The 26,664-nt window shown below is 39.3% G+C and overlaps 1 protein-coding gene across 2 annotated transcripts; it reads left to right on the top strand.

The window, feature by feature from the left end:
• The first annotated feature begins 92 nt into the window (after window positions 1-92).
• dnai3 (dynein axonemal intermediate chain 3) lies at window positions 93-22,866 on the top strand. Of its 2 annotated transcripts, none has more exons than XM_037113870.1 (22): window positions 93-203; window positions 1,625-1,719; window positions 4,591-4,775; window positions 5,579-5,683; window positions 6,237-6,365; window positions 6,471-6,670; window positions 6,980-7,096; window positions 7,542-7,738; window positions 9,114-9,232; window positions 9,866-9,955; window positions 10,202-10,291; window positions 13,434-13,553; window positions 14,653-14,726; window positions 14,887-15,040; window positions 15,523-15,610; window positions 18,028-18,152; window positions 18,420-18,480; window positions 19,618-19,748; window positions 20,378-20,585; window positions 20,989-21,080; window positions 21,251-21,367; window positions 22,635-22,866. In XM_037113870.1, exons 2-22 carry the CDS (start codon window positions 1,647-1,649, stop codon window positions 22,776-22,778), a joined length of 2,619 nt encoding a protein of 872 aa, XP_036969765.1. In that variant the 5' UTR covers window positions 93-203; window positions 1,625-1,646; the 3' UTR covers window positions 22,779-22,866. The 2 variants fall into 2 exon arrangements, with proteins under 2 accessions (XP_036969765.1, XP_036969764.1); XM_037113869.1 differs by having other exon boundaries at window positions 133-334.
• The last annotated feature ends 3,798 nt before the right edge of the window (window positions 22,867-26,664 follow it).

Raw genomic sequence — 26,664 nt, 5'->3', positions numbered from 1 at the left:
CGCACTCCTCACTCTGTCATGTTTCAGGTAACTTCAACGATTATGTGACCGCATGTCGCTGCTAGGCTCTGATTGGCTGAAGGATCTGTCAGTTAATGTTTGCCTCACAGCTGTTACCCCTAGCAACCAAACAGTCCCATTGATGAGCCGAGGAGTAGAGTTATGGAGAGGATTTCAAGCTGACTACAGTAGTTTAACCACCGGTAAACTTTATTGATTGATCTATAAACCGCAGTTGTAAATCCCGTGAGAAACGCGGATGCTAAACGTTACGTTATACAGATTTAGTAAATAAACTGTCTCCCTGACTTTGTCGTTACGGTCATCCTTGCTGGTAAGCAAGTGTGCTAATTTCTGCTAAGTTAACCTTAGCTAACTTTACTCTGTGAAGCTAACTTTTTACTGAAGCTTATTGATAGCAAACAAACAGCTGAATTAAAAGGTAGTTAGATATATTGTGATATTGTAATATGTATTAACGATTCTGTTATGATAATGTAACGTTAAATGTCATTACTACTGTGCTCCATCCATAGCGTTAGTCAGCAGTGGACAGAAACTAGCTAGTAGGCTTGCTGCACTTGTGTGCAATATATTCTTCTAGTTTCCTGAATTTTAGAAGGACATGTTAAATTTCTATACAGTTATTTAATAGAATAGAATAGAATAGAATAGAATAGAATAGAATAGAATAGAATAGTATGTTATTGTCTCTATACACATGCACAATTAAGTTGTGAATAGCTTCTGTTTAGAGATTACAGTTTTCACCACATGATTCATTTCTAAATTAATTTACCTAATATTCTATGAATTAGTTAAAAAAAAACAAAAAACAAATAGCTCCATCTTGAACAAAAACAGCATAAAACTGCTGCTCATACATTCGTTATTGTCATGTTTACTTGTGATACTTCAGGCAAACAACGTAATTCACTGTGTCATTTCAAGTCATTTCAATAGATTAAAGGGGCGCTGTGTAGTTTTGGAGAGGAAATTCAAACTCAGAATTGTAATATTTACAATATTAATGAGGTAATAATACAAACATCGATTTTTTTTTTCTCCCATAACTGAATAAACAAGCTGTTCTCATAGGAAGATAACGTCCCCAGAAAACTGTTTGAAGTTGGAAAGGTGGCAGGGTCCGCCACATACAAACAAAGTAAAACAGTATGAAATTGTGTTGTCCTTTAAGGTCAGTTTGTTTATTCAGTCTAATTAGTCATGAAAACAGAGTTTGTAATCAATCTTGTCAAAAAAAAAAAAAAAAAAAAAAAAATCTTGCAAACAAAATAAGACAATGTGAAAAATCACAAATAAACAGGAAAAAATGGGAAAGCTAAGCTCAAATTGAATAAACCAGAATGAACAGATAAACACAAAAAAGACAGCGATGCTTATTCTTATGTGTCTTCTGCAATTATATTCCTATCCTCCACAAGATGGCGCCACCCACATTGATAATGATGTGTCAGGCACTGTGGATAGACGCTGCCACTTTGTACCACACAAATACAAATATACAAATGTATTTTTAAGTATGTAATTTGGTCTTTTGCGTGGAGAAATGTTGCATTGCATTTTTTATGAATTTATACATGCATTTTCTCCCTCTCAATAGTGACACTACCCTAAGAGCAAGGATGCCACCAAAAAGGCGAAAAAGTGCAAGAAGCAGCGCAGGTAGTGAAGGGAGAGGTAAAGGTACAGATAAAGGTGAGTGTCTGACACAGAAGTGTTAATATGTGTGTATGGAGAGACAAAGTAAATAAAATTGACTGTTATTTCACCTGCACATGTGGAGAAGCCTGGTAATTGTTTTTACTTATTTATGAACCCATATTAAACTATGATGCAGAGGAGACAATAAACTAAATGTTTAATTACCTAAGAATTTTTTCTGAGCTTAGCACATTAACATTCATGTCAGCTTGAAAATATAGCTAAACAATTGTGGTAAACCTGATGGGTTAATGTGAGTTAGATTTGTTCATACTTGCCATAGATGCAACATTTTAAAGGTCAAAAACATGTTTGTATTCGTACTGTGCAGGTCCTGAATTTAAGCCATAACTGTAGTTTTATACATTTCGAGCTTAACTTGGCAATGAGTCCTTCTGTATTTGATTACCTTTGTTTATTTGATAGGACAGAGTTCTTTGAATGAGATGAAATGTATTCAGACTCGTCTTAGTAAATAATTTCCCAGTCTGGGATCATTAAAGTAATTCTATTCTATTCTATTCTATTCTATTCTATTCTATTCTATTCTAGATAATGTAGGATAGCTAGATCACAGAAACTGTCATTCTTTGAAGTGTGGATGTAACACACATACCTGAAACTAATAATCAGACATGTCTTGGAGATAGGACTTGGAGAGATGGTATGCACTCTTCAGATGTGATCTTGAGTGTACTGTTGCATAGCCTTTGGACATGCTGTCTAGTCAGCTGTGGTTCCCCATTGTCATGGTCTAGTTTACTGTCAACATACCAGCCCTGGGAACATGCTTTTGGTCGAATGCAGGTCACCGACAGTGGATCTTTTTACTTTAGATTCGGTCATTTTCTGTTTCTTAGTTACAAGTACATTTATTCAGAAATTTCCAGCTTCGATGTGCAGGCAAGATTTACCTTACTCTAGCCTGCTCTGCGACCTTAAATTTCACCAGCAACTGCATCTTAAATGTAGTTTTTAACCTTGCGGGGACCTTTTTTTAAAAAATATATATATATATATCTTGGCGCAATGACCCAAATATAAATGCCGCTACTTAATGTCTTATCTTATGAGCTAATAAACGCCATTTTGTGGCTTAAATTCCTCACTAGTATCAGAAGAAAAGAAAGCAGACAGCTATAATTACAATGCACTGTGGTACAGTGTAAATATCTTGCAGTTTGCAGGCGAAAATGCTTCCTTTGAGTGGATTATGCAAGAGGAAACAAATTAAAAATAACTCTTCAGCATAGCCGACAAATGCAGTTTAATTGCATTCTTTAGGGTTGTGGAACATTGCACCTCACACTTTCTTTGTCTCTCAAGCAAATATTTCCCATGGATACAAATGCCATAGTTGACACATAACTCTATGAAATGAGGGGTGTGAGTTTCCACTACAATGATTTGGCGTGAGGCCTAAGTGGTGTGAGTGGGAAAGGTTGACACACCCAGCTGGGAAGTGGTTACTTAAGCTGTACTTTAGCATTCCTGGCGTCCCCGCAGCAACCTTGTGGAAAGACTTTGAAGAGAGAGGCCAAGAGCAGGATGAAAACTGTCATTATGCAGAGCCCTGTTTACTGTAGAGTGCCCTGGTCTTAGCCTGGCCTTAGATATGGAGGAGTCTGCTGGGATTGTTTATTAAGTAAAAAACTTTGTAGTGGTGATGGTGCAGCACTGCGGTTTTATATAGTAACAGTCATTGTAAGATGTCTGTAACTGAGCAGTCTTGAATCCATGCATTATTGATCTGTCTCTCACATGGCAGTATAGGAGCAAATACAGCAGCATTCCCTCAACAAGGACATTGCATACAGGCTTTTCACTAGGATTGCATTTCATCCTGTGATATTGTAGGGTGGTCCACCCTGCAGGGAGGGGCAGGTAGAGGATCAGAGGGGTTGTTGTGCGTTTGATCGTAAAAGAAGGGGCAAGAATCTGTGTCAGAGTCCGTAGGCAATGGTGACTTTTAAGCCTCTCCATTGTGTGAACATAGCTAGACAAGAGAGGTTTAGGCACGTAGTTATTGCATCTACATCTACATTCCTGCCCACCGTGCTCTTTTCAACACTGTCTCATCTATTTCTGCAACAATTTCTGCTTCCTGCAGTGCAGTCCTGTCTGTCATGTCTCACTCTTTGATCCCTGTAGTACAGACAGTGTAATTCCTTTTGTTCTTTACAGTGTTCAGTACCTGCAAACCAATTATTAGCACTGTCTGGTGTTTTTTGTTTTTAAAATCACTTGTTTTTTCTCCATTCATCTCCAACTGCCAGATAGGAAAAACACAGATTTTACATGCCGGACATAATCATGAATAAACAATCTCTTTTTTTGTTTTCACAGCTCCATTTTGCCACCACCAGTTATTTATGTGAATGACACATATGATATTTGCATATTTCATCTCAGGAAGATGTTCTTTAAATGCAGCGATGATGACAGCAATTTGTTTTGTACAGTCTGCAGGAGAAATGGAACACATAGCTCATTAGTTCATTGTCGGCACCTTACAGAATCAGATCTACTGATGTCTCACAAAAACACCTTGACTTATGACGTTTTTAAAAATGTGTAATTTTTTTTTATGTATATATATATATATATATATATATATATATATATATATATATATATATATATATATATATATATATATATATATATATACATATATACATATATATATGATGGAAGATGGAACACATAGCTCATTAGTTCATTGTCTAAAAAATGTTGAGCCCAAACACTAATAAAATCCCAAATACCCATTATTCTTATTATGTGCTCCAGCTAATTTGAGTCTATAATCTTCTCTGTCTGTCATCTTTCTCATCTATATGGATTGTAAACTCTCTCACCAAGGTCACCCTGAAGATATCTTCCCTCTGGTCCTGACATCAACCACCCAGGAGCTCTTTGGCTGTATTGCCGATCAGGACGTCACAGGGGAGAGCCCTTACAAGCTGCTGCAAAAAGACGACATCATACAGGACATTAAGAGAAGAGCCACAGTGTCAGATTTCAGCCCTGTGAAGAAGATTGTGCTGGTGAGGCTGACCCATTGCTGTAGAGATCACTGAGACAATACCCCCAAGACACTCGATGATGAACAGACCCCAAGTTTAAGGCTGTGGGAGCAGACTAGTAACCAGTTTAACCTCAACTCCCATTTTGTCTGTGGTCTATATGGCAACTGCTCTTTTATTAATTAATTAGTTTATTTATTTATTTCTGTTACAAAAGATCAAGGTAGTAACTACACACACACACACAGAATATGTTCTAGGCCATATTTTGGGCGCCATCATGATTCAGGCTTAGATGAATGTAGCCCTTTCATTTTTGTCTGTGACATTCAAGTAAGTCACAAAGGTTTTGGTTGATCAGTAAACCTTAAATATAATACATAATACATTATCGTAAGAAATAAGTATATAACATATTACATTTCAAAAAACACTCACATGAGGAGCTGCTGATTTTGTGAATACCCACTCAAAGGCAAAATAAAGCAATTCAAGTCATCTGCTCAATCTATCTATCATATCTCAATGTATATTGCAGAAAAAAATATTGCAATGTCAGTATCGTGCAGAGCTAATAGACACTCACACTATGATAGGCCTGGGTGTGTGATTGTGGTTGATCTTCCTCTTTGTTTCAAAATTCAACAACTTCAGTCTTCATGTCTGAAATCCCTGCTTCACTCTGGTGTCCACTGTCTCGGCCAAATTACAACTAGACACAGTTTCCTTGTGGTTGCCAGAATCAATTCAAATACACAACATTCATTATTTCCAAAGAAATTGTGTCTGAATGTTATAAATTCCAAATTCCTTTCATCTGACAGGGCTACCCAGAGGATGAGGTCCTTCTGGTTTATGACAGGGACTTCACCTACAATCGGGCTTTCTACCTGGTTCTGACACCAGAAGCCAAGGACAGAATCCTCAATGTAAGCAGACACTAGTTCCTGTGACGGTAACATGGTTTACTTTCTTTGAGATTGCTTTTGTTGTTACTAATAGCCTTGTCCACCGAGTGGTTTGATAGAATGTTGCAGTAGGCTTTTGCATTGATTGGTCTAAATATGTTAATATAAAATGTTGTGAATTAACAAGGATACATGCTTTTGTCATTTAGCCTAAACTTATTGGCAACAGTGTAGGATCAATATTTTACTTCAGTTCTGTGGGCAGAAATGTTTTCTATAATTTGTGTTCTTTTTATTAGGAAGGTATGTGCTTTATTTACAGTATCACCAATCACTTACAGTAATGACTATTATTAGAGGTCATACTGAATATTTACAAGGCTCATTGCTCCGCCAGCTGGCCTGTTTTCAATGTCCTAATAAAATATGATACATATTCTGACTATTTCTCCATCATGCCTGTGACTTTGTGGGAAGATTTCAGCTCTGACTGTCAACAAAAATGCACTAAATGATATTTCACTTTAGTGTGTTGTCTGATCTATATTCTTGTATCTCTCTCTGTGTTCTGTAGCCCCCTGAGCCTGAGACCCCAGAAGTCTTTGAGACTGAAGTCAGTAAAACCCCAAGACCAAAGCATTGGATATCTCTTGGCAGCGAGCAGGAAATAGAAGAAAAATCTGTAAAAGAGACCATAAAAAAGGTACTGCAGTAAATAAAAACATATTAAATACATATTAAATACATATGACATGTATTTTGAATCTGATTATTTGAATTCTCTGTTCTGTCTATTTTTTGTCATCAGCTGTGTTACAAGTTCTCCAGAGTGCGAAGGAAGTTTGGGGCACCGGTCTGTTTTTCCGACCGCAACACTGCAGATGCTAAGGATGGCTTCCTAGAGTGTGTTTCCTATCAAGACAGCAGATTCAGCATCAAGCAGATGCAGAGGGACTGCGGGGTGCAGGCTGTTCCCAGACTGCGGAGCAGCAGTGCTCAGACACAATGGTATGCCAGCAAATCAGAACACATAAAATGAATTTGTTCTGCAGGGGGAAAGCACTTTAAGGTTTTACCAACGCTTGCCAGTCTGGTGAAAGACTTTCACCTGTTAATGTATAAAGAAAAGAATATTTAAACACCAAATTCAAATGTAATCTATTTGTGAGACTAGAATGTTACTGTAATCCATTCCTTTATGCCTTATAGTTGTGGTGTGATTATTGCTCCATATTATCGACACACTCATTTTCTCTTTTTGTTTTAATAGTAAACCCATCCACATAAATGTGCTGTATAATTATTTTCTGCCCACAGGAAGTTTCAGAGGAATATCTTTACCCAGTACGTGCCAAGGGAGTTAAGCGACAAAGAAAAAGAGAACATCCTCCAATCTGAGAGTCTGAAGAATTTTTGCAACTCAGTGACCCCCAGGTAAAATGATGTATGCCAGTAATTCATGGTGCCTTCTGTCTGCTTCCTTATGGAGTATATATTGTATTGGAAGACTGATAGTCAACCCAAGCTCATACATTATTGTTTCAGCCTCACGGTACCCAAACCCATGCTTTATTACCACTGTTTAAGCCACCTTCACCTTCCACTATATTTTGTGTTTTTATAGTTGCTTTCACAGCCCAGATTTTTGGTTTTAAACAAAGTTTTCAATTGTACTTTGTAATAATACACTATGCCACGCCCGCAACCTCCCTTTGTGCCAGGTAAGAGAGGAGACAACATCTGGAATATTAGAAGACTTTGTATTGTAGCTATATTGTAGCTATAGAAAAATGACGATGAAGGAAAATGAAAAATTATGCATACTATGAGAAAAGTTCTGCTACTAGAATTTTTACCAAAAAAGTGTTATTTTCTACAGGGTTTTGCACGCCCTTCAGCAGCAAGAGATCATGAATGTGTTCTCTGATGACTGGAAAGATCTGGGGACAGGTGCTGAAGGCAGTGATTGGCCTGGGAAGGTTTACCAAGATTTGATGCTTTTTCAGGCCTTCACGGACCACAAGTACACTAAGGACAGGAAAATCAACAGCATTCACTGGCATCCTACCATCAACGGTAAAGTGCAAAATTACCCTTATGGAAGAGAACTGTCCAACAGAAGACTCTGAAGTCGTCAAAAAAATAATGCATTGTTTGGATAAGATTGCTTTAGTTAGTGTAAAGTGAATGTTTTGTTTTCTTTTTCTTGTTTTGTTTGGGTTTTTTGTATGTCATTTCAGACAGTTCAAGACAGTTGATTGTTGAGTGTAATTCCTGGGTTATCAAATAGTGTTGCCAGCCCGGTGTCATCAAAAAAACTGAAATATCAATACATATAGTTTCTGAATATTTGAATTTCATTTCTGTTGCAATCCTAATTTTTCACGATATGGATAAACAGGTACTAGCTGTGTTTTTTTGCACACATGCAATGCTATAGTACCCACATTTGCCTGACTCCTACAGTAAAATGACTTACAGTATGTGACGTTGTTCTTCACACACAATACACAAGCCTTTTTATATTTAACTTTTAATGAAAATGATAAGTGTTGTACCCTCAATAATATGTAAAACTTTTCCCCATGGTATTGAAAATGGTATTGAGTATCCATGTTCATGGTTATGTAGCCATATTACAAATTACATTACTGGCTCAGACCAGGCAACCAACCTAGGGAGTCAGTATTAAATGCCCTGGGAGACTACGGGAGCCCAAGGGGGCAAATGAAGACATTTTTTTCCTGGTGATCCAAGTCTGATCTAAATTGTTTTTTTCTGCTGACTTAATGACTTGGTGGGGAAAAAAGTTTCACCAAGATAATTTTCTTAAATTCGTTAATTCTCAATTTCAGAGAGAAGATGGAAACAGAGTGATATTTTTTTTCAACACGACAATTTTTACTATGTGTGAAACCAGGTGAAATTTATAACGTTGGCCTGTATTTTTTTTTTTTTTTTTTACACTCAGGTTCACGAATAGAAAATGATTCCCCTGGGGAAAAAAAAAAAAAAGATTATCCTGGCAAAACTTTTTTTCCCACCAGTTCTGAGGTAATAAACACAGGAGAGAAAACAACTTGGATCGGACATGGAAAATGGTTTCACCATAAATAACAATGTCTTCAGTTGCCACTCAGGGCTTCTGGAAAGATCCTGTCAGTAAATGTAACAATCTCACAGGCGCTGACAAGTATCAGATTTGCAAATCTGTATCTAATGTAAAAGCACTGTAGTTCTTTACTACTGCTTCCTAATATTGATAATATATCACTCATAGAAACGTGATCAGTGCAAATATGCTGTATGTTTTTTAAAGAAGGGATCAGAGCTGAGTCAACAATTTCTCAATCAGGAAAGTTAAAACGCCTCTAATTAACATCTAATTGACATCTATTTTCCTGCTGTTGTGTAGTTGACACATTGTACCATGTGTTTTTTTATGTATTAGGTGTGATAGCCGTGGCTTTGACAGGAAAAAAGGGGGAGCAATTGATCGATTCCACAACAGCTGTCACCAGACCTTCTCTCATTCTCTTCTATAGCTTTTCTGACCCCTCTAATCCTCAGGTATGGAAGGTATATCAGAAAGAACCTCTGAGTAAATGTGGAAAGTGTAGAAGTTGTTTGAATGCGATTGGTATTACTGTATGTCTCTCTCTTATTGAGATCTTACAAGCAAATTAATTTCTATATCACCTACTATCTGTTTGAGACACACTTTGATAAGCAGCTTTGTGTTGTCATTCAACACCATTATTTGCTCAGCAAAATTTGAGAGGCTGTATTGATTTGACCCAGACACTGAATCAATAAAACTGAGCTACTAAATCACTCACAGAGTAATATGAGTTCTGGATGACGTACGCCTTCACTAGTGCATGTGTCATGCTTTGGTTTCACTGTTGGCAGGAGCAAAGAGGCACTCAGAAACACTATATAAAGGATTTAGTGTGGGGAGTGAAGTGTTATAGTCGGGACTTGCTGCTGATTTTAAACTCATGCAGATTTGAACATAGTCCTGAAGATTGACCTCTCTGTACTGTAAACCCATCCTACCCCTCCTGGGTCTTTTTTCACCTTATGCCAAAAGAAATGGAGTGAATAAATACTCATGATGTCAAGCGCCCAATACATGGAAATGTGTACTTTGAAATGTGATATTCTTGCCCTCTGTATGTGGGTTTTCTGTGTTGTTTGCAGTTGCTGCTGGAGTGCCCGGTTGACATTTCTGCCTTTGAGTTCTGCCCCTCTGATCCAAATATTATTGTTGGCGGCTGCGTGAAAGGCCAGGTGCTGAGTCTGACTCTCTACTTTGTTATATCTCTGGCCTTTTCTGCATCATAGCAGATTTTGTAACTTGGCACTTTCACAACAAGAAAAAGCTGCTAGAGATAAATATGATTCTCAAATAGACCTTCGGTCATATCCTCTTAGGTTCCTGTGTATTGTTTCTGTTCCCATTCTGTTTTTAAAAGATCATATGTATTCATATTTGATCTCCAGTAACAGCTTTTGTGTGTGTTCCTGTTGTCTCAGGTTGTGTTGTGGGACATTTCTGCTCACGTCACACACGTACAGGGAGCACAGCCTAGTGCTACAAAGGTCCCTGTCAACACTGACACATTCGTAAGTACCCATATCCTGTGTCTAATGTGCACAATGTTGATACAATAATACATGGTGTTCTGTATCTGTGTTGGTGTGCTACACGTGGTGCCAGTTACTGTAACTCTTTTGACATCTTGATGATGTCAGCTCAGCTTATTTAGTTTATCAAAAGCATGCAGCGTGTTTGCTGTAAAAGACAGTCTGTTGACTCCAGTGGTGCTGTATGACAGAGTGAGATGATGATATGTTGACTCCCAAGTTCTCTCCTCATCCTCACCCTTTCATTAGATGGGAATGCTGTGGGCTAATGGTCCTTTTCAAGCGAGCCACAGCTGTCAAAACTAGTTCCACAAACGTACTTAAGCCAGGAGTAAACCTGAAAGCAAGTTCATATCATCACATGACCCCAATGCTAAACGTAAGCAGCCTGAACTCAGTCATACCGACGTGATGTAACCGAATAAAAAACTGAAGACTCAAACTTCAACTATCTTAAAGTATACGTATATTTTTAAGGCATATCTGCTCTGTTTATTAGTATAATGCACTGTAGAATAACAACAAAAAGGTCAGGGGAGAGAGAGGTGATGCTGCATGACCAAAAACAGGACTTTCATGGTTTCATCCCACAACATTGCAAGTACATTAAGTCCACCGTAACCTGTTGAGACATCCAGACTCCAAATATTAAACCTGTTCTGTCCTTTAAAGCCTGACCTCCATTGACATCTTCCACTTGGTTGCTGTATTCAAATAGACATATGCCCCATCATCCAGCCCTCATTTGCTTTGTGTGTTTTTATTACCGCTACAGTAGAACAGCTGTCTCCATCCCTGTCCTCACTACTTCCTTTTCCTTTTTTTGCTTTCCCCTCGCCTACCCCCCATACATCCCTCTATTCTATCTGGCCTTGTTTGCTTTTCATTCTCCAGAGTCAACATCATAAGCTCACACTCTCACAGCTGTTGCTCCCAAACCTTCCATCCATCTTCCTCCATAGTTTGTCCCCATAGACGATAACACATGAGCAAATCAGATCACTGCCCTCCTTTGTGTTTGCAGTGTAAACATTGGCATTTGTATCTGCTAAAAGTCTTTATTTCCATGTTGAGGGCTGTGAAAGCTGCCCTACACCAGCACCTGTTGCTAACTTATCCGATAAAGAAAGAATTAACATCCTCCTGTATCGATTTATGTTTGGTTCACACTGTTTAAATCCATCTGCAGGTGCACAATCAGACTCCCAGCATGCAGTAGTATGATTGGATGTTTAAAACTAATCTAACTTGAATGAAAAAGTGGAGATCACATGTAACTGATGTGCAAATAAAGTTTTGAGTTTGGAAGATGAAGAGCCATTATTATACCTTGTTGCAATAGGTGTGCCATTATCCATATTGCTTTTAACACCAGCATGCTATTTTTATACAAGAGGATATGGTGATACAAAAAAAAACTAAATCCATTGTTGTACATACTGTTTCTGGGTTTAAAAGGCACAGTCTTTTATTCTGAAACATTTTATTTATGCTTGTCAACAGTACAACAGTAGCATAAAGACCAACACACAACATCAGCCATATCACCATAGCATCAATGTGTGTGTGTGTGTGTGTGTGTGTGTGTGTGTGTGTGTGTGTACACTTTGTATACACACAGAGAGAAGAAAGCAAAGAAAGAATGCAAAATACATAATAATGTCATAATAAAATAAATTATAATCCCACTTTACTACCCCAGAACATCAAAGGTTCATTTATTAGTTATTTTAGGTTTACACCAGGCTACATATGAAAAAAAAAAAAAACATGTTATAAAGTGCAGTGCGGAGAATGTATTGCAGAGTCTTAGCCTGAGAAAAGAATCTCTAGTCTGGTGTTACGGCAACTGATACTTCTGTAGCAGGGTGAACAGACTGAGGCTGGGCTGGGTGTTGTCTTTGGTTTCATCTTACTTCACCGATCTCAGTGATGCTCTGAAGATGAGAACCAATGATCAGTTACCCTGCTGTCATCTATCATTCCTTTTTATACAATATTTAGAAGCCTTTTAAAACAGGCATCATAAAAAAAAAATTAAGATGTATTATGGCTTAGCGATATGGCCTTAGAATAATACTGGGATATTTTTAGACTATATTGCAATACATGAAATCTCCTCAAAAGCAAAGCACTGTATAAATGCTAGGACTGAGCAGCAGAGTCTATGTAATACTTGTTGCTAGAAGCATAATATCCACCAGAAGGCAGCTCAGAGTAAAGAGTTGCTGACAACAACATACTGAACATGGCAGTGGTGGAGGAGGCTGTGATAATGTACCCGTTAAGAAAAAGGGAAAACGCAATTGAAAAATTGGGAAATTGTTGACAGTTGTGGTCTGTGAGGCCAACAGATACATCTTAACCTGTAGACATGGAATGCTTTTTACTTTACCAATGAGAGAAAATAATAACAATCCTCATTTCCAATACTTTCAGATGTCAGATGTAATCAGATGTAATTTGTCGAGTGCCATGATCTTGTATTTGAACTGTTGGCTACGGTTCCCACTATGATTCCCAGTTGTACTGCTCCGTTTCCTTTGTAACCATAAGCTTTCAAAAAGATCATGCACAAATATGGGCAAAGTGAATATAGCGCACAGAGGGAGGGCTCTGTCTGTATCTGTATACATATCAAACTTTTGCTCTTTGAAACCAGGATACAACAACACTAATGCTGTGTGCGATATAGCAATATTCCAAATCTAAAACAGTACTTTATATAGACTTATAACATGATAACGATATCCTATCAATATATTGGCCAGCCCTATGGTGTATTGAGCAATTTATTTTTCCAGGCAGCAATAGTAAGAACTTTGATATAAGGACTGGGCAAACTGAGAAGCAAAACCTGAGGTTCAGCATCAAACTCAATGACAAAACTCAGGTCAAGCCAACCCACAACTTTACCACCTTATCCTGCATATAGATATATGTCCTCATACAAAGGTCTTTAAAAATGTGTGCTGCAATATACGTTATTTGTTATGCCCACTACATTTGAATATCCAGCTGGGCCATTTTAGATGACAGATGTTCTCCACAGTGTGAAGTCTTTGTATTTAGATTGAATTGTCAGACCTCACTGTACTTTCTGTCTCTGACGTCCCACCAGGGCATCGTTGACCACAAAGAGACTAAGACTCCTGTCGTGCAACACTGTGCGATGTCTTCCTCAGAGGGCTGCCACAAAGGACCAATTACTGATGTCCAGTGGCTGCCACCAACATTTGAGGTAAACAGGGGATGGGAAGGGGTGACAGCTGCAAATCTGACATGAAATATGCAGAACACTGAACACTGTGGACAGATACTCCTTGACATTTTTCGTCAGGGGTGCATTTAATAGGTGCTGCAACATTTCACTTGGTTAATCAGTGTTTCATATGGCCTATCTTGATTATTAAAATGTTCATTGTGTGACCACACAGCAGTGCTTTCCTGATCTCAATTTTCTTTTAACATATCTAATGTAAACACATGGTCTCCAAAAAAGTGATTCAACAATGTGAAACACAATGGGGTCCGTTCTCTAATAATTTCTATATCTAGTTTTGAAATATTGACAGAGTTTTTATCTGACTGAGGTTAAATGCTGTGAACAAGACCAACAGGAGATAAAGGCCGTAATGGGCACAGAGCAGTCAGAGCAGAGAAAACACCATGAGGGTCAAATGTAACACTGAGGATTTAATGAAAGCTATTAAAAGATTAAAAAATAAATTACAGGAGGATGACACTGTTGCACCTAACTGCAGAACAACTCCATGGCACCACAGCCATAAAAGACTGCATATTTATCACAGCCTCAAGATGTTTTTCGTACTTTCAGACTTTATGCTGTTTGTTGTTGTCCAGCTTTGTCTGGTAATCGTGGCCCAGCATTAAAGAAAGTCTTCTGTGCAGTACACATAAAAATGTAATAACCTGAAGGGAAATTTGCTGCAGTGACACTACAGTGTTCTGGTCTGTGACCCAGCACAAACAATAATAAGTGTGAAAGCAAATGCTAGCAGCCATAATAATATTCATACATCAACAACAAACTTTCGTCTCCTGAAGATTAATTCATTCTTACAGTCTGAATACATTGAATAAATTATAATTCTGGTTTATCATAAGTGCCAATCTCTTGTGTCTGTAAAGCCAGCTGTAATAAATTGTGACACTCTCTGGCACTTATCTGGATAAGTAAAATAAGGCAATCATCAAAGTGCCCCCGGGGGTACATTAAGCTTCCATACATCTTCAGGAGCCCTCTTCCCTAACATTAGCTCTTTATGATACTGAAACCTTACAGACATTTGTGACTGTCTCTCTCTCTCTCTGATTAGGTGACCAGGACAGGATTACCAGTGGAGAACAAGAATAAAATTTCTGTTCAAGTTGTCACGTGCTCCCTTGACTGGTAGGTCTTGCAGAGAACATTTCAATGACCCCAACAGACTGTGTATCAGTCAGTATTCATGTTTTGAATATGAACCAAAAAATTAAAGTTTATCTCAACTATGAGGTTGATGTTTGTGTTTCAGTCCACTGTTTTTATTTGTCTCCCTCTCCTTCTAAAGCACTCTAATGTTCTGGGATGTACGAGTGCAAAGACTGTTGAACCCGTCACTGTCAGGCAGGAAGCAGTCAATGGATCCCAAAACCAAGCCAACACCCAACAGTGTCCCTGACACTTTCAGACACCTTGACCGGACATGGAAACCTTTGTTCAGGGTACTGCAGTGTTCAAGGACGCAATAGAGAACTGTGTGTTGAATCATCATTCTTTTGGCAAAAAAATATTTACTAAATGAATTCAAAAGAATATTCATATTTTTCTGCTGTCTTCAGCTGTTTGCCTTCCATTGTCACAAATTTAAGCTTGATGTTAAAACACCTAACAAAATGGACATTTATATGTGTGGATTTATACGTATGCACCTGTATTTCATAAAATGTCATAAGTAGCATAAATTAAATAAACTCAATTTGAATTAAAATTCAGATCAGAATTTTTTTTTAATATAACCAATTCTGAAATTAAATTAGATACTGAAAATTAACCCTCATTTCCCACAATGCTGAAATGGGGCTGATTTCCTGTTTTTTAGTGTGCTGTTGGTTTAGCAGCCAGTGAATCTGTTTTACATAATACTGATAATAGTCTGTCAGTTCTTCAGATGTCTAAAGTTTTCTTCTTCTCTGCCACGTGTCAGGTTTCCCTGCCAAAGATCGATACCAGTGGAGAATACATTCCTTTGAAGTTCAGCCTGGAGCACTACATCTGTAATGATAATAATACAGGTAAAACCACAAGTGAGGGATTTTACCATTCAGGCTGCCTCAGTTTATGTCATTCTATTTATTGAGCTGTCTCTTCCTTTTCCTACAATCTGTCACACAAATGGTTATTACTTGATTGCAGTGATTTGTACAATACTGTTGTCTGATTTTAGCAACTCATGAATGTAGGTCATAACTCACTGTCGTGCTTACACAACAGATTGTCTGAAAGAGATCGCGGTTTGGTCAGTTTCACACACAACAACCTGGATAAGGACTGTGAGAAAGCAAAAAATACAGTTTGGGAAAAAAAAGGTCAAAACATTAAACATAGCATTTCGTCTGGTTTTGTGGGCTGTGCATGATCATCGTTTTCTTTTTACTCTTGAAAACAAGTGAGAGGAACACTAAAAGGTAAACAATTATAAAATGTCTGGATTATAAATCTTTGTGTGATAAAGAGGATAGGAGAGCAAATAATGAACATTGCACCTGTCTTGGTTCTGATAGTTCTGAGATGTGTGTGCAGTCTGTTTTTGTGGAGATCTTGGATTCTTTAATTCTGCTTTGGATGGCTGAGCACAGTGATCAGTGGGGGCAGGGTTCACTCAGGCACTCTCATTCTCTGTCTGTCTCCCTCCTTTCCTCCGGTTTCATAGCACTTTATTAAGTGAAACTTCCAAAACAAGGCCCTCATAGTTGCAGAGCATTAGCCCTGCTGACTGTCAGCTCTTTGCAATATGCTGCTCAGGCTCCTTGAGGGCCACAAGATGATCGTGTGTGTCCTGGCTGGTCAAGAAGAACCCTGTCTTTGTCTGGCTGAAGGTCTGCCTCCATAAACACAGTTTTGGTGGCGGGTGGTTAAAGAATTAATATGTTCACTAACTGAGGCAATAAATCCAATTTTCAGCAGCCCTCAGGCTGTCTGTTATTAAGCTTTTAATGAATCCTATTGCGATTAATATTTTAGTGCTACTTAAGATGTTTGACTGATATTGATTGAGTCTATGCTGTCTGTTTCTGAGCTCTGTAGTCAGCACTATGGGCTGTGGCCTTTGCCATTTCTGATGCTGGATTCACTTACAGTAGTATCCACAGTAAAAAGCTGAAGCCGTAGGACATGTTTTCCACACCAAAGCTGCGTTTCCACCGCAGGAACTTTCCATTTTTGGGGTGCCTTTCCACCGCAGGGACCAAGGTCTCAATTAAGGTCCAGGGACAATATTTTACCCCAACAGTCCCTGCAGCATTTTATTTCAGCCACGTTTTTTAAAATCTGCTGCTGGTTTGATTTTTTTTTCATTGTACTTTGACACATTAATAAGGAGTTAAAGAACAGAGCATACAGCAGATTGTTATTATTATAAATGTGCTGCATCATTATTGTTGTGCAGTCGTTTGAAAAACAGCTGTTTGCCTCTTTTCATTCGTCAGAGGACTTATGTACCTAATCTTTATGTGTCTTTTGACTACAGTGGAAACACAAACAACACAGGCTGAAGGAACCTTTCAGCTCCTTGAAAAAGCAGTCCTTGGATTCTTTGGCTGGACACAAAACTCATGTTTTTTTCGAGCAACCCCTCGTGGGGATTAAACAACAATTGAGCACCAGAGCAGTGTAGGAAAAGTGAAACAATGTCGACATCTGTAGCTGTGCTGTATCGTCTGTCTGATATCTTAACACACATCTTAACTGGGGGAAAGTGGATTTAGAAAATGTGTGATTGGGTAATCGGATCTGACCTTCAAGAGCTAATCTAGCAGAGTGAGGCTGAGACTTGATTGGGAGCAGCTTGCTGATAAGGGGGTGTGAACGGATAGTCCTGCAGTGTCCCTGACAGACAGTCAGGCTTTTGTGATGGAAAAGGCCTTCTCCATCACAGCCAGTCCTGCCTATCTCAGCCATCCCACCCTTCTCGCTTACTGCCCCCCCACCACCACAATCCTCACTCCCACCTCCACCTGCTCTCTTTCCCACTCCCCTCGTATCCCCTCTTACAACCCATTCACCTCAGCTGTACCCCTCCCCACGTCCCTCCCTTTTGTCCTTCTGTTGTCTTGTTCATGGTCAGATTACAGAGCCGGCAGCACCATGCGGATCTATCGCACTTATTTCCTTACTTTTAATCAGTAGTCCATGTTTGTGATCGTTTGTCCCTTGTTGTTGTGTTTTACTTTGGTTTAAACCCAGAGTAGCTGTGTGAACATGAGCCCACTAACTAAGCGCTCAGTGATTGTGTGTGTGAATGATGTGTCTCTCTACAGCATTTTGTCAATATCTGTTGTCCCTATTGAGGATCTTGCTTAGGATGCTTGCTTAGGAGGATCTTGATCTGACTTAAAAAAGGCCAACGATTGTTACAAAAAATGCGGGAATTTAACTCATCTTTTATCCTCTGCCCCACTCCTTCCTCCCTTGTTGTTGTTTTCCCTGGCAGATGAAGCTACTGAAAATGAAAATGACTTGGAGGTCACCCCCGACTACAGCCAGCTAAGAATGTCTTCAGCTAAAACACTCAGGACTCTGAAGGATGTCAATACCAAGCTCTATATTGGAACAGTGGTACATATTCCTACCAGTAAAATCAACATCAAGCAGAGTTTAACTACAGTGCAACTACTGAATAAGACTTATGAGATGATCTTTTGAGAGTTTTCTTCTTGCCATTATTAATAAAAGAACAAAGACAAAATCTGATCTAAAACTATTGGAAGTATTCACAAAAATCTGTTTTCAATCTGTCTGTCATTCAGAAGTGGGACTTTATTAACAAAAGCTAGAGCAGGTTTATTCCATGATGGTCCATAATGTGTATATTTTTACTTCAAGAACGGAGAGATAGTTTACACTGACTGGAAACTGGAGAAGGATGACTTTGGACGGCTGCTCAGTGAGTATTCTGGCTGGTTGTTATTAAAGCTAGCTGAAAGGAACAGAAACCCTTTTAAAGCGAATTCAAGTATTTTTAAACCTGACCTGTCCTGTTGATAGCCTCAGCTGGCAGCAGCGACATGTTTGGATTGACTGTCATGTAATTATTTCGGTCAGCTCTGATTGCCAAAGTTACGTCCACAGTAGTTTTTGTTTTTTGCAATTCACAGGCCTATCTTGTTATTATAAGTGTCTGACAACATTACAGAGCTAATTATTTCACATAAACCTTTTTGTTTGATGATAAGATCCTTTTTGTAACCAGAACACAAGTCTCGTTAGAGTAAAAGTCTCTCTCTCAAATGATAAAATGAGTGGCTCCAATTGTTGATTCATCTAGATCTAGTCAAAAATCTGTTAAATATTTAGTCATGACTTTTTAAAATAAAATGTTGCTGAACTCCAATCTCCTCTCTCAAACAACTTACATCTTACAAGATAATAGAACAAGACTCTTCCTTTGACCAAACCAGTGTTTTTTTAAACAAAACAGATCTTACAATTTAACAAAATTGTCTCTGTGTTGGAATCGTTTCCTTATTGAGGAATTAGAATAACTACTTTAGCTGGTTAGCAATTTTAATGGATGTAACTTTGACAGTTTGAGTTACCCCTAAGGATTACATTGCAGCAAGTGCTGCTCAACTGATTCCAAAGCTTTTGGGAAGTACTCTTTAAAATTAGTGAGTGATATTGGGTTGGTGCATATGTGCACGTGCATGGATATGCAGTAATATTCAAATGAAATGTGTCACATTGTTTATGGGGAGCAAAAATATTCACGAAACAGAAAATAAAAATTGAATGTCACAGAATAAACAATCAAGTGAAACATTAAAATATCCCTAACTGATTTTGATTTTTTGATTGTGTAAATATAAGGCCCAGGTTCTTTGTTGTAGCAATTTGATATCTTTTACAACCACTGTAAGGTAACACTTTCGTAGCCATACTGAATGTAATCATTATCATAAATTAGTCGATACTTCTCACAGGGTTAACTGTTGCTGGTTTTTCATTTGCCTGTTTTGTTTGTTTCTGCCTTACAGACGAATATAACAGTGTTCAATCTCTTCCTGTCTCTCTTCCCTCACAGGTGCCAAGCCTCTCCACTGCTTCAGTATCCACCCAAGGTCGGTGAATTCAGTACAGCGATCGCCCTTCTTCAAAGACATTATTTTGACAACAGGAGGCTGTAACTTCGCCATCTGGAAGGAGGGAGTCATGGTAACAACACCCCTTGCCTCAACTACAGCAACACAAAAGATTGCAACCTGTTAAAATCAAACCAGACTGAACTAGTATAAAATTACAGAAATGACAGTTAGTTATCCTAACCCAGGGGTTCTCAAAGTGTGGCCTGTGGGCCAGTGGTGGCCCTCAGAGACAGGTTGTTTGGCATGACATTTGAATCATCTGCAGTCCATTACAATACCTTCACTTTAAATAGGCAACACTGCAGTGACTTGTAGAAAGCTTCTGGTTGCGTAACGACTAGTAGCACCTCGCTTGTATGTCAGGCCTGCCATCAAAGCTAGTGCCGTTGGTTAAAGTTACTGATTTCGACAATTTAACATGCAATTGAGATGGAAAAGTCAGCACAGACAACTGACAACTGTACGGTTAAGAAGAAAAGGAGGTCACAGGACAACAGGGTGGCAACTAAAGTGATCTGCCTTATCTGCAAACAGAAGAATTCAGTGCTTAAGGAATTTAATTTTAGACACCAGGGATTTTCCTGCACGACACAAATCATATGCTGGCTCCTTAAATTGGCACATGATAGACAACATGAGACCCAATTTATTGCATTTCCACTGGTTCTTATTTGACTTCTTGTAAACTATGACATCCAGGATGGCCCCATGCTCCTGTCGTCAAGGTCTGAGCAGGATTACACTGCGGCCTGTTGGTCCCTGTCCCGGCCAGCTGTTTTCTTCATTGGGAAAAGGGATGGCAGCATTGAGGTGTGGAACCTGCTGGAAAAGACATCTGAACCTACGCAGGTCCAAGAGCACATCACCAATTCCATGATTACCTGCATCAAAGTCTGCAGCACCTCCTGTAAGTTCAACAGTAATGTGCTTAACTTAGTGACATAGATTCAGGTAAGCCTGTCTTGAGTACGCTGCTATCAACACACAAGCTATATCAATCCAACTACATTTGTACTGCAGCTTTTGCACAGGTCAGTGCTATTAAAAGTGCTATACAGATGACACAATTACATTTACATTACAGTAAAACGTTTTGAGACTGAGCACATGAGAAACAAGAATTATGAACAATGTCATAAAAGATATATAAAAAAAATAGGGAGTGGATTTGTTTAAAACATGACTACAATAAAATGTATAATCAAATAAATAGCCTTAAACATTTCACTGTAATCTCTTGCTAATAGAAGAAATAGGATGTGTCTCTTATTTATGAAACTCATTTACTGGATTTTCTTTTTAACATACAGCTAAGCAGCATTTGTTGGCTGTGAGTGACGACCAAGGACAGGTCTGTGTATTAGAAATCCCAAAGACACTCTACATTCCTGCCAAGAGTGAGGTAAGACGGGCAAAACACCCCCAGTGCAGCATGTAAACTCTTGTTAAATGACTTTTTGCTGCTTGAAAAATTTGAGTTATTGTGTCACTATTCATGAGTCTATGTATTGCCTACCTTACAACACACAACATATGTTAGAACTCCTGACCTTTTTTTTTGCCTGTATGCAGAGTTTGAATGTGAAGAAATACTTTGAGCTGGAGGAAGACAATATGAAGGTTGTTTTGAAGGAGGAAGAACTGTGTGGAAAACAGAAGAAGGAGGCGGAGGGACTGAAGAAGAGGACGGTGAGCTGTCCAGAATGACTGTAGAAAGAGCGATTAATATAATAACAAGACAAGCACCTCAAACTGTACTCGAGCACCGCAGTAAATGTACTTAGTTACATTCCTCCACTCTTGCATGGTTGCCCTTGCAACCATCACTTCACTGTTGAAGTGGCCTTGAATGAGACTTTGTGTCCTCAGCTTCACTCAAACCTCGGAGGTGTTGGCGAGCAGTCCTCTGGACATACAGTGAGGCCAACAGATAAAAGTGTGCACACCAGTTCAAATATGACACTGGAAAAACTGCAGAAGTCCATTTCTCTTGCTCTTTTTTTAGTCTCTCTTATTCTCTTTCCTTCTCTCTCCCCTCATATTTAATTCATTCAGATCATTATTTGATCCACACCAGGGACGGTGGTGTTATTGATAACCAAAGCCTGGCAGCCTGTCTGCTATAGAAGCTAAATCTTTTAGTGTCTTTTAAATGTTTAAATCTTAGAACGGATGGCTGATGTGGACATAGATGTTTTATTGCAGTAGTCTACTCTTTGTTTAGCCATAAATATCTCACACGCGCTGGGAAGTTTACTTTCTGCCTCGGCCGTCGCCTGACAAGGACAGTGGATCTCAGGAATTAAATGCAAACAACACTATGTGATTACTGTTCTTCTGTGCTGTCAGTGTGAACGGGTGTGTAAATGAGTGTGTAACTGGGCATGTGTAGGATCGTCTGTGTTTGTCTCATCCGCTCTTTGCTCTCATGACATTAAAAGTGATGACAGAAAATCATAATTTTACAAACAGCCCTTTAAAAAAACCTCTCCCTCCTGGTGAAATAACATGATATAACAACATTTTGTAATAATGATGATGATGATTATTATCATTATTAATAATAATAATAATAATAATAATAATAATAGTAATAATAATAATAATAATAACAATAATAATAATAATAATAATAATTGCTTAAGTGTTCTGCCAAGCATATCCAGAGGGCACAAAAGTGTTCTGCAGAACTGAAAGATTTATAAGGGAGTCTCGAATATTTTAGTACTGCTGTTGATTGAAATTAGAGTTTAGTATTTGTGTTTGTGATGAAAAATCAAGGTACTTATGCAAAACAATTGAACTCAAAGATTGGTTTATGTTTCATGTTACCTCGATGTGATCTTTCTGCTTTAAATGGGAAAATTACAGACTTTCGGTAAAGACAAGTTTTAAAGTGCTCTGTCACTGGTTATAGTTTGTTCGTGACTAATCATTTTCTGGTTTCTCTCTTCAGGAGCCTGACAAGCCAACAGTCAAGTCCCTGGATTTGAGCAAAGAGGAGTACATGACGGAATACGGTGATTTCCCATCGCTGAATGAACACAACCTCAAGAACATCGGCCTGTGGGTCGCTACAGCCGACACACCTGATACCTGATATTACACACATAAATGGTATTTAATGTAAAACATAAAACAGGTTTTGTTTTTCTAGATTTTTTTTAAAATAAATCTGGTACTCTCAATATTTATATTTATTGAAATATGATCTACAAAATACCTAGATGTGAAGACAGGACATTACACAGAAAACATATTGGCCATCGACATTCAGACCGTGTGTGGGGGCGGGGCTTCAGGGTCACTAAGCTATGATCTAGTTACTGGATGATGCCATCCATTAGCGCCCTCCTCTCCATCGCTCTCCAAGGAAACAGTCTGTAATAACACATGGACCTGACCTTGGGTGGAAGTCCTTTTATGGCTCTTTGATGTTATGAAATTGATCTGTTGTTATCAAAAGCTTCACTAATATATGAATCACTTTCGTATGGCTCATATTGTACACTGTTGCCAAAACAATGTTTTGTGTAGACGGAATTGAAAAGTCACAGACCACAGAAATAACTGTTAGTCTCCAATCATAACTGAGAAATGGTAAAATAATGTGAACTGTATGTGACTTGACCAGTGTAACAGTTCAAACAGCAGCAATCTGAACATTTGCATTTTACTAAGGTGAACCTAAAATAGTATGAATAACTTTCTGTAAAATGCTTAAGCTGCTCTAATCATTATTCTAATGTAAACAATCAATCAAGTGACTGTGCCTCACGGAATTATCGTCAAACTCTGGTTCCTTTAGCTCTGTTAGCATCTTTCAGTCAATTCCTATGACCTGTACCTTTAATGTTTTGGTTCAGTGCTTGGTTATCATCATATCAGACTTTCACTACGCGGTTATCGTGGCCTAAAGAATGTACGATAACGATATCATCGCAACTATTTTCTTATCATATTTCAGTTTGTTTTTGAGTTACTAGCATCACCTGCTAATTGTGCTGGCTAGCTGCTGTCCAATCACTTGTGAGACTAAGCTGTTTTGACCTTGCAGAGGACTGTATCTGAATGAGTGGCCTTGGCACTTAAGCAACAGGAACAAAGGGCTGGAGGAGAACTGTTTGAGCTGACAAGGAGCACTGCCGCTAAAAAAAAAAAGCTTGGTTTCCTCATTCATTTTCCCTTTTGCCACAAGTAAAAGTTTCACTTCTGCACCTTGTTCACAACATTTATGGGAAGGCTGTTTTCCTCGCAGTGAGCACCTCTCCGGCTCTCTGGACTCCATTAGTTTCGCTCCTTCATGGGGATAGAATAAGGAGGCCTCAGAGCGCTGGGTCCACCTCAGGTCAAGAGCAGCCCAGCAAACCTATAGTCACAACTGACAGCCGGTATCCTGCAAGAAAAGAGGCCGCAGGGACAGAGGGAGGGGGGTCGCTGCATAATATAGGGGCAGCTGTCTATTGCCAGGTTTTCACACTGTGTCTAAGATTCCTTAAAAGTGAAGAGAGAGGATTGGGAGAGCAGATGAACGGCAATACAAATGTTTTGAATGTTGGGTGAGAGGGGGAAGAGAAAGAAGAGATTGAGCCGATTCCCATCAGCGGAAGTGAGCTCGACGTCACTCCGGCCATGACTCATTCACGTGGACGGTCCTGTTTTGGGGGGGGGTTGAAGAATGGGTGCACAGAGGCAGGCGTCCATATGGCCCCTGAGGCACCAACAAGGCCCGAGTGACAAAAGGGGCCTCTGCTCTCCAGTTATCCCCTCCGTCTGTTGTGCAGTCCCTCTCTCCTCCGCGGAGCCTCTCACTTTCTCCCGAGCCTGCTAAGGAATGTGCCTTCTGCAAACCAACACACACACACACACGGGGAGTGTCTTCACCCTCTGTGGTTAGTTATTATTGTAATGGATGATGCAAAGAGTGTTGTGCAACTGAGAATGCTCGGATGCAACGTAAACACAACAGACATGTGGAGACGTTTTGCAGGCTCGGCCCAGCTGCTCAGCACTCTTCACTGTGTTGGCAAGACAATGGTGAGCAGCACAGCAGCACAGCCATAAACCCAGTGACACCCCCCCCCCCCCCCCCCCATGGTGTCAGATTTTGCTCAGTTGATTTCTTCATCAAAGTCCAAGACATTTCCCTGACATTAAAAGAAGTTGTTCCCTGGGGGTGTCTGCCCGCGGTCCACGTTTTATCACCAATTTTCGCGAAAAAAAACTTTTCAAGCCAAATCCTGGGAAACAATGCGAGGCAGGTGCTGAGCAAGGAGGGGCTATAAATCTGGCCTGGCGAATTAAGCCATTCCCTTGGCATTGTTCTGGCTGGCCTCTTAGCTGCTCCTGCTGGGGAGGGCGTTGGGCTGGATGAGGTGGAGCGAGGCTCTGCTGCCTAAATCTCCCAACATGTTGGCGCCCTGCACATTTCACACATGGTCATCCCAAGGCTGCAGACAGAGAGGTGCAAGTCACACACACATGCAGGAGAAGAAACTCGCTGCACAACAAACGCAGGGACATTAAAAGTGGGAGATGAAAAGCGCTTTAGAAAATAGAAAACTGCAGTTTGTCTGAAAACGTATTTCCTCGTTAAATAAAGAATTCAATCAGCATCTTCCTTTGACCCCAAAGCAGCTGCTGAGTTGCCAAAATGATCAGCAGTTCAGTCATCAGGCGTTTCATCACTGTAATCCTGGAAGCTTTCTCCCTTTAAAACGTCTGAGAGGCTGGTGGTAGGTTTCATTAGCTGACCCTTGACCTCATAAGAGATCAGGTGACCAGGGCACTGCTCTGGAATGTTCCCTCCTGACTCCTATTCCTTTTCTAATTTCAAAGCTCTTAAATGTTTGGATTCTTGTCATTTTTGCAGTCAAAATTAGAAAACAGGCAGAGTCCACAGAGTGGTGTAGTGTGTAGTCCTAAAAACCCAGAAAACATCTGCTTCCCTCTTCTCAAAGACTACAGGTTTTTTCTTCTGGTTTTCAGCTAGATGCCTGAAATAAGGCCTGTGGTTACTACAGGTTTAAGATATTTACATGTCCAATTCTGTGACATAGAAGGCATCATTAAGTGTCCCACAACTGAATTATAATGAAACGCTTATGTGTATTAAAAAGTATTTTTTACGACCAGAATATTGGTCTAACTGAAATGTGAAAGTAACAGATCACAGTTCATATATGCAAATTCATCCAGAGAGGGATGCACCAGATTTCATGGCAATCCATTCAATAATTTTCAAGACAGAATGGCCAAGGTCTACTTACTGGCTTCTTGCTAAAAGCTTCTAAGGTGGTATTTCACAGTGTTCATCAGCAGGTTTGTTTTCTGAGTAGCTCCATCCACTGATGGAAACAGTGAGCTGTGGTTCAAACCCCAGGAAAAAGGCTTGGGCTAATTTGTAAAACGGTACTGTTTGTGTTTTCCCAAGGGATTGTCGCTTCTACTTTTGCCACCTTATAATGACGAATGAGATGTGCAGTTTAGGAAAAAGCAAATGCTTCCGAGGTCAAAAAAGATCTTTCCTGCTGAGCTTCAGTTGCCTCTGTTCCGATTTGTTTGGCAGTGAGAGCTTTTATTCCATTCTGTTGAATGTCCTCTGTTATTTCAAAATACACTCCTTGTCTACATGTTCTTTTGTCAAGTGCTTCTTAAGCGCTTTCACAAAAATAGGCTATGCTGTTATTATTCTAAGGACTGTCAGGCGCTCGCTCATCTCAGCATTGTCGACTGATGCTCTCCCAGCAGATCTGCATCAAAAGATGGTACTTCAGTGAGGAAATGCTCACAGTATTTCTACCGAAGGAATTCAGGTTCAAGTGCTATAATTTCAGTCCATCAGCAGCCATGTCTGGGGGATGATTCACATTAAACATCGAGATTTTTTTTTTTTCATTCACCTTCTTGGCATAAACCCAGACCAGGAAGCAGTCTCCTCAGAGCGGGATCTGTCATCTGAACTATCAGTCTATCAAAGCAGACAT

The sequence above is a fragment of the Acanthopagrus latus genome, chromosome 11 (assembly GCF_904848185.1).
Source record: "Acanthopagrus latus isolate v.2019 chromosome 11, fAcaLat1.1, whole genome shotgun sequence".
Taxonomy (NCBI): Eukaryota; Metazoa; Chordata; class Actinopteri; order Spariformes; family Sparidae; genus Acanthopagrus; species Acanthopagrus latus.
The sequence above is the reverse complement of the archived record's forward strand: the minus strand, read 5'-3'. Positions and strand labels throughout refer to the sequence as shown.